This window comes from Trichomycterus rosablanca, chromosome 18, assembly GCF_030014385.1.
Source record: "Trichomycterus rosablanca isolate fTriRos1 chromosome 18, fTriRos1.hap1, whole genome shotgun sequence".
In the NCBI taxonomy this organism is placed as follows: Eukaryota; Metazoa; Chordata; class Actinopteri; order Siluriformes; family Trichomycteridae; genus Trichomycterus; species Trichomycterus rosablanca.
The window spans coordinates 4780109-4796042 of NC_086005.1; the positions used below are offsets into that span (position 1 = coordinate 4780109).

Consider the following 15934-nt stretch of genomic DNA (forward strand, 5'->3'; position numbering starts at 1 on the left):
GAACAACAGTCTAAGCAATAAACTGCATCACCATCACTGTTTCTACAACTCATGCAAAAAAGGTGCAATGAGATGCATGTTTAAAATTTGCACATGATCCAATCAGAATGAAGTTCAGAAGGGACAGACTGATTCCTTTGGCTGCTCCTGTTAGGGGTTGCCACAGCAGATTATTCTTCAATGTTTCATTTGGTCTGGTGCTGTTTTAGTGGATATCTCTGGAGTCACACAGCCACTTTAACCGTGCCATTATTGTTGAGATTAGCTTAAAAAATGCTGAAGTACCCTTACAAGTTAATTTACTCAGTAACCACTTTAACCTGATCAGGGTCGAAGTGGTCTGGAACTTACTTATTGTCAATATGTGCATTATTTGGTTGAGGTCGTGGTGAATCCAGATCATATGCCTATCCTTAAAACATGCCAGCTAATCATTAATCAGTTAACATTCAATTACTTCATAGTACATTTCCTATGGAGTGAACACATGTACATGATTTACATTTAGCAGACAGCATTTAAGTGACTTACAGTGACAGTATACAATCTAAGCAATTAAGGGTTAAGGGCTTTGCTTAAGGGCTCAACAGTGGCAACCTTGCAGAAGTGGGGCATGAACCGGCAACCTTCTGATTACTAGTCCAATACCTTAACCACTAGGCTGCAGCTGCCCTACAGATAAGAACTGGAGAGTCAAACCCGTTCCTTAAAGCGAATTTGGAAGGAAGCCTGTACTACGCATGTGCTATCTACTGTCGGTTTTGCGCATGCGCATTTGTAACAAGGTTCGGTTTGTGTTTACGGCGTTTGTTGTGCCGTGTTCTGTCAAACCTGAGCGGAATAAAATAAGCATTTCGAGAAAACAGGTAGGACAGCTATCGGCATCGCTTCTATCTGTCTTTATGTGTAGAGTGCATGCGAATCTTGTCATTATTCTTGCGGATCTTTTCAGCTGCTGCATGTAAATCTATAATATAGAGAGATGCTCTGTTAGCTTCCTAGCCTCTGTAGAGACGCCTATTTGAGAGCGACTGCTTTCCCCACCTATTTTCAGACAAGTTGGCTTCCCTCGCTATGATTGGATATTTCTTCACACTGACTAGAAGGCAGCCAATCAGAGCACGAGTTGGGTTAACGAGAGCCCAGAACAAATGGGCGGGCTCTTAGGAATATGGGTGGAATTACAATAACGCAGTTAGCTATACTCCTGTTACTGTGGCTTTCTGGCCCAAACCGTGTTTTGTTTCAGTTTTAGAGGACAGAACGCGAGTATTTAAAATGTTCAGTCTGCATTATTTATATGATCCTGATCTGACATAAAACATGCCGTTTCTGTGTACTTTTGATACATTCTATGCGGAATTTGTTTATTAAAACACACTGCACAACAAACTAGCAAACTGGATTAGAGTTACTATAGCAATGCATCAGTGTGTTTATTTACTCTTCTCATCATGATGCCGTGTGTTTGTTCTGGCTCATTGTGTGCAGAATAATGTTGTATTGTAGTAGCGCCCAGGCTGTTTAATAGTGCAGTGATCAACATGAAACATGGTGGATAGGTACCCAGCCCAGACCACCCAACTAACACTAATACTGAATGCTGGGACTGAAGCGCACACACACACACACACACACACATTGAAGATGCAACTACAATAAAATGTCATATCCACACACACTCTAAGAATGCAACTAAAATAGAATACACACACACACACACACACACACACACACACACACACACAGGTGATGCAACCATAATAAAATGTAATATCCACACACACACACACACACTCTAAGAATGCAACTAAAATAGAATATACACACACACAGTGGGTGCAACTATAATAAAATGTAACACACACACACACACACACACACAGGTGATGCAACCATAATAAAATTTAATATATACACACACACACACACACAGGAATGCAACTAAAATAGAATATACACACACACAGTGGGTGCAACTATAATAAATTGTAACACACACACACAGGGGATGCAACCATAATAAAATGTAATATATACACACACACACACACACACACACACACACACACACACACACACACACACACACACAGGAATGCAACTAAAATAGAATATCCACACACATGGAATGCAACTATAATAAAATGTAATATCCACACACACACACTAACAATGCAACTAAAATAACATATCCACACACAGTGGGTGCAACTACAATAAAATGTAACACACACACACACACACACACACACACACACTAACAATGCAACTAAAATAAAATATTTTTCCGGGCGCTCCTCCCACAATCCAAACACATGCCAGTGAGGTGAATTGGAGATACAAAATTGTCCATGACTGTGTTCGACATTTAAACTTGAACTGATGAATCTATTCTTGTGTAACCAGAAACTACCTGTCATGTCATGAATGTAACCAAAGTGTGTAAAACATGACGTTAAAATCCTAATAAATAAAAAAAATGAAAACAAATCTACATTAACACACACTGAAGATGCAACTAAAATAAAACATCTGCAAGTTTCATTTTCATAGTTCATTTATTTTTACTTCAGTTAAGTTTATAAACCACAGTTTCTCTGTCAGCACAAGACTTGCATACATGTTGCATTGTGTATAATACAAGACCTCACTTTACACCGGCATCGATAGCTTCAGTTGTAGTGCATGATCAGCTTTATGTTAAGTCTTTATGCTTTTACTTATTGTTTAATGCATTTTTCCCAATTGTCCTCCAAATCTAGTCATATCCAATTACCTGATCACATTTCGCTTCCTCTACTGCTGCTGACCTCCACTCCTGACCGAGGAGGGATGCGACTAACTAAAAAATCTGATATGTGTGCAGCAGCTGACCGCTTCTTTTTACTTTTTTAAAATAAATAATTGTAACTGTTATTTACTAATTGTAGTAGTGATGTCAATTTTAATTTGCAACTTCTCGTGCTGGCAATTCAGAAACCTGACGTGATGATGAGGCTCAGTTGTGTGTACCGTAACAAGCTAACTGTTACATCTTTAGATTAATAGAAAACAAAGCAGTCCTTTAAACGTCTGCATGAACTTGTTCCTTTGTTACAGTTCTCTGTCCTCTTGTTTAAATATGTTCTTGAATAATAACAGTGGTATGTTGCCAATGCAGTTGTTTCTACAGAGGTGCCAAACACACACACACACACACACACACACACACCTTGTCCACTGTAAACACACTGTACTCTCGGTACAGTCATTAGTAACCCAGAGTCAGTCTGCACTTTTCATCCACATTAACTTAACGTTCCCTCTTAGTCTGCTGCTGCTTGTAAATATGCTTGTAGCAGGATGCTAACTGCTCCATGTTGGTATACACAAGCTCACAGATGCTCATGATCGGAAAGCGTTGCTCTGATTGATGAAAATGTCATTCTATTTAAAGAGCAGATACAGTTATGCTCTCTGACTTCTGGCCATGGAGGATGGGGGCATTTTTGAGCTTTAAACTGGTGATACGAGGGTCCCTCAAAAAGATTCTGTTAAACTCTAATTCTTTATTAAGAATTTCAAAAACAAACTACATCACTTTTCTACATCGTCACCCTCTGATGCATTTTTTTCCAGCATCAGACCAACTTTTTAATGCCATCGGCAAAAAACGTGTTTGGTTGAGCTCGTAGCCACTGATGCGCCGCTGCTTTCACATCATCATCACATAAAAATCTTCTTCCCCTTAAAGCTCCTTTGAGCGTCCAAAAAGGTGGAAATCAGATGGAGCTAAATCCGGACTATAAGCGTCTCTCAGTCTCTCAGACATGACCGATGGCTCAGTGGGTAGCACTGTCACCTCACAGCAGGAAGGTCCTGGGTTTGATTCCCAGGTGGATCGGTCCGGTCCTTTCTGTGTGGAGTTTGCATGTTCTTCCCGGGTCTGTGTGGGTTTCCACCAGGAGCTCCGGTTTCCTCCCACAGTCCAAAGACGTGCAAGTGAGGTGAACTGTAGATACAAAATTGTCCATGACTGTGTTTGACATTAAACTTGAACTGATGAATCTTGTGTAATGAGTAACTACCTGTCCTGTCATGAGTGTAACCAAAGTGTGTAAAATATGACGTTAAATCCTAATAAATAAACAAATTAAGACTTTTATATAAATCTACGTATTTCATATATAACCATATTAAATTGGAGGCATTGGTGGCTCAGCACTTAAGGTACTGGAATAGTGATTGGAAGGTCTGTGGTTCAAGCCCCACCACTGCCAGGTTGCCACTGCTGGGCCCTTGAGCAGGGGTCACAATTGTAAGTCCAGCATAAAAGCATCTGCTAAATGCTGTAAAAGTAAATGATGTGAGATCGGATTGTTTTTCTTTTGGCTGCTTCTGTATTTAGGGGGTCGCCACTCACACACACATCTGATCTGGCATTGTTTTTATGCCAGATGCCCTTCCTGATACAACCGTTCGAATTTTTATCTACTGACTAGGCTTTTTAGCCAACCTGAAGCTTAAAGGGCCAAGGGCCTTGCTCAAGGGCCAACAGTGGCTGCATAGCAAAGCCAGGATGCATATCCACAACCATCTATCTGATAAGCAACAGCTCCACACACACGGCTGCAGATGTTTTCTCTCTGAGATGGACAAACACTCCCCAACACGCTGCTGAATTAGGCAGCTTCTGTTTAGAGAGAAGGCGTGGGAGTGATGGTATTTTGGGAACACAGTCCACCGGGGCCGATGGGACTGAATTGCTGTTCTTCTCTCATCCGGAAGTACCGAATCACTCGTACGATTGGATGATGAGGATTTCAGCTCCTGGATGTGTGGTGTAGAAGTGTTAGTGTTTGAGAGGTGTTTATATAACAGAGTTTGATGAGAATGTTGGATGTTGCCGAGTGTGATTGTGATTCTACCCAGAGCCACTACATAACACCAGGGTTCAGTTTGAGTAACCAGTGGAAACACACACACACACACACACACACACACACACACACGGTGTGGCAGCACACAAAGTTTATTATAGGTTAAGTAACACATCCTATGTGTGTTTACAGCATCTTGTAAAAAAGGCCTTTGCCCTGGTCAGGGTCACGGTGGGCACGACTCCACCCGGAAACACTGGTCATGAACAAAACTCGTGAGTTTTAATCTCAGCAGAGCCACTGACCTGGCCGAATGTCCACACAAACGCCATGTTTAAGGGAGGAAAGGTCTCGTCCTGTTGCTGCTGCAATATGTGATCTCTGAGACTGTTCTGTAGGGGGGTGAGGGTTGCATAGAGCTTGACGTGGCATTCTGTACACGATATGACGGGTGATAAGAAGTGGTCACAGACTGGACACCAGTCCGAGTGGGCATGTGGTAATCCGGCTCTTCTTGATCAGCTCGGTTGTGTAAGCGGCAGTGGATTCACATAATCGGAAGATGGGCTGATGCTAATAAAGTCTAAGGGTCTGTCTGAAAACCTAGTGAGCTGCCTTGCTGCCTACATGATCAGCTGCCTCATTAGAGAGGATTCTAATAAGACATCGAACTCACAAGGCAGATTATTTAGACGCTCTGCTTAAACAGAGATTACGTCGATTACGTCACAACAGTTTTAGCTCACTAAGCTAACACAGTTAGCCTCAGGCCGTTCAAACCGACGGGCTGAGGCGGCACAACCCGCTAGCACGCCAGCTAACGTCTCCCTCTGTGTACCGAGAACGTTAAACTGTTCCTGACGAGCCCAAATTTACAAATCTTCTTCTTCTTCTTGTTCCTCAGCCTTTGTCCCGTTTTTCGGTTGCGGGGTCGGCGTTTCCGGCTTCTTCCCGTTAGGGGTCGCCGGCGAGATATAGCACAGTTTTTTTACGCCGGATACCCTCCCTGACACGACCCTCCCTATTCATCCGAGCTTGGGACCGGAACTACAATGCACTGGTTTGTGCATCTAGCGACTAAGTACCTATAGGACAATTCAGTGTCTCCAGTTAGCCTGGTGGCATGTTTTTGGACTGTGTGAGGAAACAGGAGCACCCGGAGGAAACCCACGCGCACACGGGGAGAACATGCAAACTCCACACAGAAAGGACCCGGACCGCCCCACCTGGGGATCGAACCCAGGACCTTCTTGCTGTGAGGCGACAGTGCTACCCACCGAGCCCAAATTTACAGATAAATGACACTTGTGCACCTTTATATAAATATCAATATAAAATCAATACAAATCCATGAGAATGTGTTTATATTTGAAGAGAACTCCGTTGGTTGCTCCGTATTCTTCCGCCATTTTTGTATTTTCTGTGAGAAAAGTTGTGCCGCACTGAATGCTGGGATTGCCTTCTCCGCTAAGGAAGCCCACAGAGCTCCTTATTATTCAGTCAGATTATTACTTAGAATTAAGGCACTTCAATTGGCAGCCTTATAGGGAATCTAAGAATTTAGACATGCCCTCTTCTCGGGAGTGTAGGATGATGTAAAATGTGACTATGTAGAGAGGCCACTAGGTTTTCCGACAGACCCTCAGTGTCTCACCGTTCATCGTATTGCTTTAAACTGAGATGCACATCACAAGCTTGAGTTTCAGCTTCTCTCGATCTCCTTCCATTTAGCTGAGAGAGAGAGAATAAACAAGGCAGCCATTATAAAAGTGTGGGAGCTGGAGAACGAGCGGTCAGCGTAGGTAAGCATGAAACAGCAGATCAAACCTCCTGTGTTCTCCGCTCTAGTGTGCGCTGAGAAAGCACCACACGATGCAGTTAAGTTTGACCCCCTCTGGGCTGGAGGAAATGCCTCTGACCCAGCATGCGCATGAAACACTGGGGCTGTTGGTGCTTTGTGCTGGTGGCTGTAGGTCTGAAGAATAGTGCTGACTGTGTCCATCACTACACAGTACAATACACACGCTCAGCAAAACAGCACCTCACAAAGCCCGCTTTGAAGTCCACGGCTGGGGACACATGCTGTGCTCATCTGCGTCCACTGCTTGACCTCTCTCGCCTCTCGGCTCTTTGTTTAATATCTGACACACACTTAACACACACCACACAATTTTAGCCATGTTTGTCCAGATGTGTAAGTGTCGTGTAGTGTGTTGGTAGCTCAGTGGTTAAGTTACTGGACTAGTAATCGTAAGGTTGCAGGTTCAAGCCCCACCAACACCAAGTTCCCTTTGAGCAAGGCCCTTAATCCTCAATTGTTTAAATTGTATTCAGTGGTAATTTGAAGTCTGCTAAATGCTGTAAATGTAAACTGTAAATGTGGTTTAGGTACTAGACTAGTAATCATAAGGTTGCCGGTTCAAGCCCCACCAAGTTGCCCTTAATCCTCAATTGCTCAATTTGTATTCAGTGATAATTATAAGTCGCTTTAAAAGCATCTGCTAAATGCTGTCAGTGTAAACTGTAATGTAAATGACTTCTGGGCAGTAGTAGCCTGGTGGTTTAGGTATTGGATCATAAGGTTGCCGGTTCTCATTCCAAGTTGTCACTGTTGGGCCCCTGAGCAAGGCCCTTAACCCTCAATTGCTTGAATTGTATATAGTGATAACTGTAAGTCACTTTGGATAAGAGCGCCTGCTAAATGCCGCAAATGTAAATGTGTCCACTCGTGTCATGTCTGCAGTGCGACAGGGCCAAATTTCCTTTATCAGAATATTTAATCGTACTAAATATTCAAACACATGATACCAGCATACTAATAAAATGATAGTCGCCATGCCAGCGCAAATTAGACCTTAGATTAGTCTTGTTAATGCTATATGTGGATTGATACACGTCTCTGTACCTTGTTTGCTCATTGGTTGGATGGCAAAGTGCTGAAGTTTGCTAAGCTTATCTTGCTGGGTAAGTATTACCACGAGGTTTTCCTCTGAAGTGTTCCGGCTGAATTAAAATAACCTTTCATTTTGAATGCCAGACATGAAGGACCAACCGTTTATACAGATTAAGTGACCAAAGGGACAGTGTTGCATAGTGGGTAGAGCTTTGGACTATCAATCAAAAGGTTGAGAGTTTGAATCTCAGCTCTGCCATGCAGCCTTTTAAGGCTCCTTAAGCAAGACCTTTAACCCTCTCAGCTTCAGGGGCGCTGTACAGTGCGCTTTGACCCTGCGCTCTGACCCCCAGCTTCCAAACAAGCTGGAATATGCGAAGAAAGAATTTAGTATATGTATATATGACAAATAAAGGTGTTCTATTCTATTCGAGTGTGCTAATATCAGTGCCTGAGTTATGATGGTTCGAATCCCAGGTTGGGCTCACAAATACAAAAAGTAAGCTGCATGCATGGCGTGGCATTATGTAAAGCTAGCCATATCAGTGCACCCTTAGTGCCGGTCACAAGCCCAAATGAATTGCAGGGTTGTGACAGGAAGAGCATCCGGTGTGAAAACTGTTCCAGATCAGATACGTGGACAGATAATCTGCTGTGGTGACTCTTGACTGAATCATTCAAGTGGCCCAATCGGCAAAGAAGCCACACAGCCGGATGCACACCACTGATACTCAGCATTTTTATGAAATTCTAAAACGTTTAGTGCTAGGAACTAAAGACAATCAAGTGTTACGAATGTGTACACATGATAACACAACTCCTACGTAGAAGAAGTATGAAGAGTGCCTTTAGCTGTTCTATTATATATACATATTCACAAGTACAGTACAATGACATTTTTTCTGCATGTCCCAGCATGTTTGGAAGGGCCTTGCTCAAGGGTCCAACAGTGGCTGCATGGCGACTGTCGACTGACAGACCAAAGCTCTACCCACTAGGCTATCACAGCATTGCAAGGGGGGGGGGGGGGGGGGGGGGGGGGGGAGGGGGTCCTCATTTAGAAAAGAGGTGAAAATACATGGAACTCTTATAACAGCCAGTTAATGCCATGAAAAAAAACTTTTCACAAGCTGTGTTTCAAGCTACAAACTGTTGCACTCAATAATACACACAAGTATTGAACCACTACTGGTGTTTTTGAACATGCTGTATATGACCGAGGCCCAAGAGTTTGGAAGCAACTGATCTTTTAAACTATCCTGTTTTAATGTTATAAATAAAACTATTCAATTATGGGCATTGAAATAAATTTGACACCTGAAATCAGTAAGTAGGAGGAATGTCTACATACTTTTGACCATAATCTGTACTATTTAGTTGTAGTATAAAATTTGTGACTTTATCTCCTCACCTCATGTTTTGTTGAACTGGACACGTTTGTAAAAATCGACAGATATTTACAATTACTGGAAAATCTGGAATAAATAAATTTCTACAAGGTCTTCAAAGTCACGTCGTTTATCTAAGCTCAGTGGAGGAGAAACTTTTGTTTGTGTTTCTTTGTTATTGACATTTAAAGTGACCCGCCCATGTTTGATGTGTTGTTTGATTAACTTTGTCTGATATCAGTATCTGCATTGTGATATTAAAAGTCGTTCATTTGATTGTTGCACGGTCAAAGTTCATCATCCTAAACGCCCTGTTTTATTAAGATACAGCTAGTTTTTCTTAAGCAGGTGCCAATAATATTGTAATGTCGTTTTTCTGTTGGTTTATTGTTGAATTCTGTTTGTTTTTACACCTCAAACTTCAATCGTCACAAATCTGAAATCAAATGTTTAATTGGCGCCGTTCTGGTAAACAGTATTTAGTGGTGTATTACTGGCATATTTTATGCTATCTATATATCAAAATATTAATATTGTGATTGTTCATTAATTTATACACTAATCAGTCATAACATTAAAACCACCTCCTTGTTTCTGCATCTCCACTTACCATATAGAAGCACTTTGTAGTCCTACAATTACTGACTGTAGTCCATCTGTTTCTCTACATACTTTTTTAACCTGCTTTCACCCTGTTCCTCAGTGGTCAGGACCCCCACAGGAGTTTTTAAATACCGTGTCCATTCACTGTCCACTCTATTAGACACTCCTACCTAGTTGGTCCACCTTGTAGATGTAAAGATGTTTGAGTTGGTCATCTTCTAGACCTTCATCAGTGGTCACAGGACGCTGCCCATGGGGTGCTGTTGGCTGGTTATTTTTGTTGTTGTTGTTGGTGGACTATTCTTAGTCCAGCAGTGACACTGAGGTGTTTAAAAACTCCTTCAGCGCTGCTGTGTCTGATCCACTCATACCAGCACAACACACACTAACACACCACCACCATGTCAGTGTCACTGCAATGCTGAGAATGATCCACCACCTAAATAATACCTGCTCTGTGGTGGTCCTGTGGGGGTCCTGACCATTGAAGAACAGGGTGAAAGGGGGCTAACAAAGCATGCATAGAAACAGATGGACAACAGTCAGTAATTGTGGAGCTACAAAGTGCTTCTATATGGTAAGTGGAGCTGATAAAATGGACAGTGAGTGTGAAAACAAGAAGGTGGTTTTAATGTTATGGCTGATCGGTGTATTATAAAGCAGAGTTTCAATAACTAATCAACTTATTCTAATTAAAACATAACTAATTTGGTAATATATTATTATTGATTAGTTAGTCAATAGTTCCATCTGCACCATAATTGATTTATTAATTAAAAAACTTTCAGTTTTCCATTGACACAGAAAAGAACAGAGTGTGTACTGAGCATGTACAAATATTATTATGTGATTTCCACTCATCATTTCTATAGTGTTGGTGGAAAGTAGCAGTAGAATGCTACAATACAGTGCATGAATGTGTGTGTGTGTGTGTGTGTGTGTGTGTGTGTGTGTGTGTGTGTGTGTGTGTGTGTGTGTGTGTGTGTGTGTGCGTGTGTAAGAGAGCATGGAGTGTTGAAAGGGTTAGAAGTGCTGGAAGTGCCTTCAGTCTGCAATCATACATGGAAATGAATCCTGCAGCCTAGTTAAACACTGAACCACACGAAAGGTCTGAAGTGAAAACACATCAACATAAAGCTTCCATTCCACTATGGAGCTAAATTAAAGGAAAACAAGCATTTGCTCGTATTATTTAACAGATAACAAATACATCACACGAGCAGCAGTGCCAGGTTTCATTCTACTAAACCTTGTGTGCTTTGCCTTTTATTCCACTTCCAGCGTTCTCTCTGGCACTGACACCTTCCTGCTCTACTGGTTTCTTTTTTCCTTATCTCTTCTGTTTCACTGTGTTTTTGTTCAGATTACGTACATACATACATACATACATACATACATACATACATACATACATACATACATACATACATACATACATACATACATACATACATACATACATACATACATACATACATACAGTGTATCACAAAAGTGAGTACACCCCTCACATTTCTGCAGATATTTAAGTATATCTTTTCATGGGACAACACTGACAAAATGACACTTTGACACAATGAAAAGTAGTCTGTGTGCAGCTTATATAACAGTGTAAATTTATTCTTCCCTCAAAATAACTCAATATACAGCCATTAATGTCTAAACCACCGGCAACAAAAGTGAGTACACCCCTAAGAGACTACACCCCTAAATGTCCAAATTGAGCACTGCTTGTCATTTTCCCTCCAAAATGTCATGGGATTTGTTAGTGTTACTAGGTCTCAGGTGTGCATAGGGAGCAGGTGTGTTCAATTTGGTAGTACAGCTCTCACACTCTCTCATACTGGTCACTGAAAGTTCCAACATGGCACCTCATGGCAAAGAACTCTCTGAGGATCTTAAAAGACGAATTGTTGCGCTACATGAAGATGGCCAAGGCTACAAGAAGATTGCCAACACCCTGAAACTGAGCTGCAGCACAGTGGCCAAGATCATCCAGCGTTTTAAAAGAGCAGGGTCCACTCAGAACAGACCTCGCGTTGGTCGTCCAAAGAAGCTGAGTGCACGTGCTCAGCGTCACAGCCAACTGCTGTCTTTGAAAGATAGGCGCAGGAGTGCTGTCAGCATTGCTGCAGAGATTGAAAAGGTGGGGGGTCAGCCTGTCAGTGCTCAGACCATACGCCGCACACTACATCAAATTGGTCTGCATGGCTGTCACCCCAGAAGGAAGCCTCTTCTGAAGTCTCTACACAAGAAAGCCCGCAAACAGTTTGCTGAAGACATGTCAACAAAGGACATGGATTACTGGAACCATGTCCTATGGTCTGATGAGACCAAGATTAATTTGTTTGGTTCAGATGGTCTCAAGCATGTGTGGCAGCAATCAGGTGAGGAGTACAAAGATAAGTGTGTCATGCCTACAGTCAAGCATGGTGGTGGGAATGCCATGGTCTGGGGCTGCATGAGTGCAGCAGGTGTTGGGGAGTTACATTTCATTGAGGGACACATGAACTCCAATATGTACTGTGAAATACTGAAGCAGAGCATGATCCCCTCCCTCCGGAAACTGGGTCGCAGGGCAGTGTTCCAGCATGATAATGACCCCAAACACACCTCTAAGACGACCACTGCTTTATTGAAGAGGCTGAGGGTAAAGGTGATGGACTGGCCAAGCATGTCTCCAGACCTAAACCCAATAGAACATCTTTGGGGCATCCTCAAGCGGAAGGTGGGGGAGCACAAAGTCTTGAATATCCGCCAGCTCCGTGATGTCGTCATGGAGGAGTGGAAAAGCATTCCAGTGGCAACCTGTGAAGCTCTGGTACACTCCATGCCCAGGAGAGTTAAGGCAGTTCTGGGAAATAATGGTGGCCACACAAAATATTGACACTTCAGGAACTTTCACTAAGGGGTGTACTCACTTTTGTTGCCGGTGGTTTAGACATTAATGGCTGTATATTGAGTTATTTTGAGGGAGGAATAAATTTACACTGTTATATAAGCTGCACACAGACTACTTTTCATTGTGTCAAAGTGTCATTTTGTCAGTGTTGTCCCATGAAAAGATATACTTAAATATCTGCAGAAATGTGAGGGGTGTACTCACTTTTGTGATACACTGTACATACATACATACATACATACATACATACATACATACATACATACATAGACTATAATGTATGTTGAACTTTAATGTATGTCGTGTGTGCGTGTGAACCAGCGACTGCTGAGCCGGACGTATCATTTCCATATTGCTATAGAGATGCTGTGTGCTTTGCATGTTGTTTATTACTGGCGGAAGGGTGGATGTCTGAGCGGATGGATGATGGGTGGGTGAATAGATGTATTGGTCGGGTGGATGGATGAATGTTTCTGCTAAATAAAAAAAAAAAGTAAATGTAAACTGATGGATGGGCGAATGAGCAGATGGATGGGTGAATGAGCAGATGGAGGGATGGATGAATGAATAGGCGGATGGATGGATGGATGGATGGGCGAATAAGCGGATGGATGGATGGATGGATGGGCGAATAAGCGGATGGATGGGCGAATAAGCGGATGGATGTGCGAATAAGCGGATGGATGGGTGGATGGATGGGTGGATGGGCGAATAAGCGGATGGATGGATGGATGGATGGGTGGATGGGCGAATAAGCGGATGGATGGATGGATGGATGGATGGATGGGTGGATGTGCGAATAAGCGGATGGATGGATGGATGGATGGGTGGATGGGCGAATAAGCGGATGGATGGATGGATGGATGGGTGGATGGGCGAATAAGCGGATGGATGGATGGATGGATGGGTGGATGGGCGAATAAGCGGATGGATGGATGGATGGATGGGTGGATGGGCGAATAAGCGGATGGATGGATGGATGGGCGAATAAGCGGATGGATGGATGGATGGATGTGCGAATAAGCGGATGGATGGGTGGATGGATGGGCGAATAAGCGGATGGATGGGTGGATGGATGGGCGAATAAGCGGATGGATGGGTGGATGGATGGGCGAATAAGCGGATGGATGGGTGGATGGATGGGCGAATAAGCGGATGGATGGGCGAATAAGCGGATGGATGGGCGAATAAGCGGATGGATGGGCAAATGAGTGGATGGATGGATGGGCGGATAGGTGGATGTCTGAGCGAATGGATGATGGGTGGATGAACGGGCAGATAGGTGGATGTTGGAGCGGATGGATGATGGGTGGGCAGATAGACGGATAGATAGATCACTTCCCGATCCCGATGACCTTCTCTTAAAATAAATGGAAATATGACTGAAACAGAAAGTTTGGACGCTAAGCTAAACTCATGAGCTGAAACCGAAAATAACTCAAAACTCAAAATGTTACTTAAATTTTTACTTTGTTGTTTTTTTTCAGGTGACTCGGCTCATTAAGCTCCATTCATGAGTGCGTCCGGCTCCGTTTAGCAGTCATGGATGACATGGCCTCTGTGGGGAAAATTAGTGCCTCCTCGGATTCAGTGTCCACCCTAAACAGTGAGGACTTTGTCCTGGTGTCCCGCCTCGGGGACGAGACCCCCTCCACTAATAACGGCAGTGACGATGAGAAGACGGGACTAAAGGTGGGACTTTTAGTTTCCTCATAAAATGCTTTACATTTAAATAAACAAAGCTAATGGATCCACGGCACCTGATCTGTATCTGAATAATGAACAAATTGTGATCGGATCTATATGGTTTTTGATTTTGGGCGGCGCTTGGGTTCAGGTGAAAGGTGCATCCAGAGTAAAAACTGTGCCATACCAGGCATACCAGATCTGGCCCAGTTTTTACACTGGATTCCCTTTATGGTGCAGTCGTCCTTATTTTTTTATCCAGGCTGAGACCAACACTAAGAGGCTGTTCAACCACCTTCCTCCACGAGACATAGCCAATTACATCAATCAGCCATAACATTAAAACCACCTCTTTGTTTCTACACTCACTGTCCATTTTATCAGCTCCACTTACCATATAGAAGCACTTTGTAGTTCTACAATTACTGACTGTAGTCTATCTGTTTCTCTACATACCTTTTAGTCTGCTTTCACCCTGTTCTTCAATGGTCAGGACCCCCACAGGACCACCACAGAGCAGGTATTATTTAGGTGGTGGATGATTCTCAGCACTGCAGTGACACTGACATGGTGGTGGTGTGTTAATGTGTGTTGTGCTGGTATGAGTGGATCAGACACAGCAGTGCTGCTGGAGTTTTTAAATACCGTGTCCACCCACTGTCCACTCTATTAGACACTCCTACCTAGTTGGTCCATCTTGTAGATGTAAAGTCAGAGACGATCGCTCATCTATTGCTGCTGTTTGAGTCGGTCATCTTCTAGACCTTCATCAGTGGTCACAGGACGCTGCCCACGGGGCGCTGTTGGCTGGATATTTTTGGTTGGTGGACTATTCTCAGTCCAGCAGTGACTGGTGTTTAAAAACTCCATCAGCGCTGCTGTGTCTGATCCACTCATACCAGCACAACACACACTAACACACCACCACCATGTCAGTGTCACTGCAGTGCTGAGAATGATCCACCACCTAAATAATACCTGCTCTGTGGTGGTCCTGTGGGGGTCCTGACCATTGAAGAACAGCATTAAAGAGGGCTAACAAAGCATGCAGAGAAACAGATGGACTACAGTCAGTAATTGTAGAACTACAAAGTGCTCCTATATGGTAATGAGTGTAGAAACAAGGAGGTGGTTTTAATGTTATGCCTGATCAGTGTATATCTGTGTAGGTGCCCGACCTCAACACAGAATAAAATGGTTTTTATCACTGAGGACAGAATTTTAATTAAGAACTCGGATCTGTTTAAAAGTTAAAAACTGTATGAGATGAATTTGCTTGATAAATGTCCAGAGAAAAACTGGAAAAACCAGAAAATAATGCTGCATAAGATCTGTGAAACTGCATACTTATGACAGCATAGCTCAAGTTCAAGAACCGGTTCTCAGCCAAGAGCACAGACCTCAGACCCATCGGTCAACACGGCACATTTCTAGATAAACTGACAGTGGTCCTAGGGCTGTGCGATATGACTAAAAAACTCATATCTCGATATGCTTTTGAGAAGTGCCGATATACGATATCATGTAACCTTAAAGTAGAGTGGCAGACCACTGCTCGTATTTTAGCTTATATTGATGTATGCAGCGGTAAAAACACACG

At 43.0% G+C, this 15934-nt stretch overlaps 1 protein-coding gene across 2 annotated transcripts in view; it reads left to right on the plus strand.

Annotated features, from left to right (window-relative positions):
* The first annotated feature begins 789 nt into the window (after positions 1-789).
* LOC134332271 (rab GTPase-activating protein 1) overlaps positions 790-15934 on the plus strand; it is a 165327-nt gene continuing 150182 nt past the window's right edge. For both annotated transcript variants that reach the window (XM_063013836.1, XM_063013837.1), the window contains exons 1-2: positions 790-866; positions 14136-14340. In XM_063013836.1, the coding sequence (XP_062869906.1) occupies positions 14191-14340 (150 nt within the window). In that variant the 5' untranslated portion in view covers positions 790-866; positions 14136-14190. The remainder of the gene's footprint in view (positions 867-14135; positions 14341-15934) is intronic.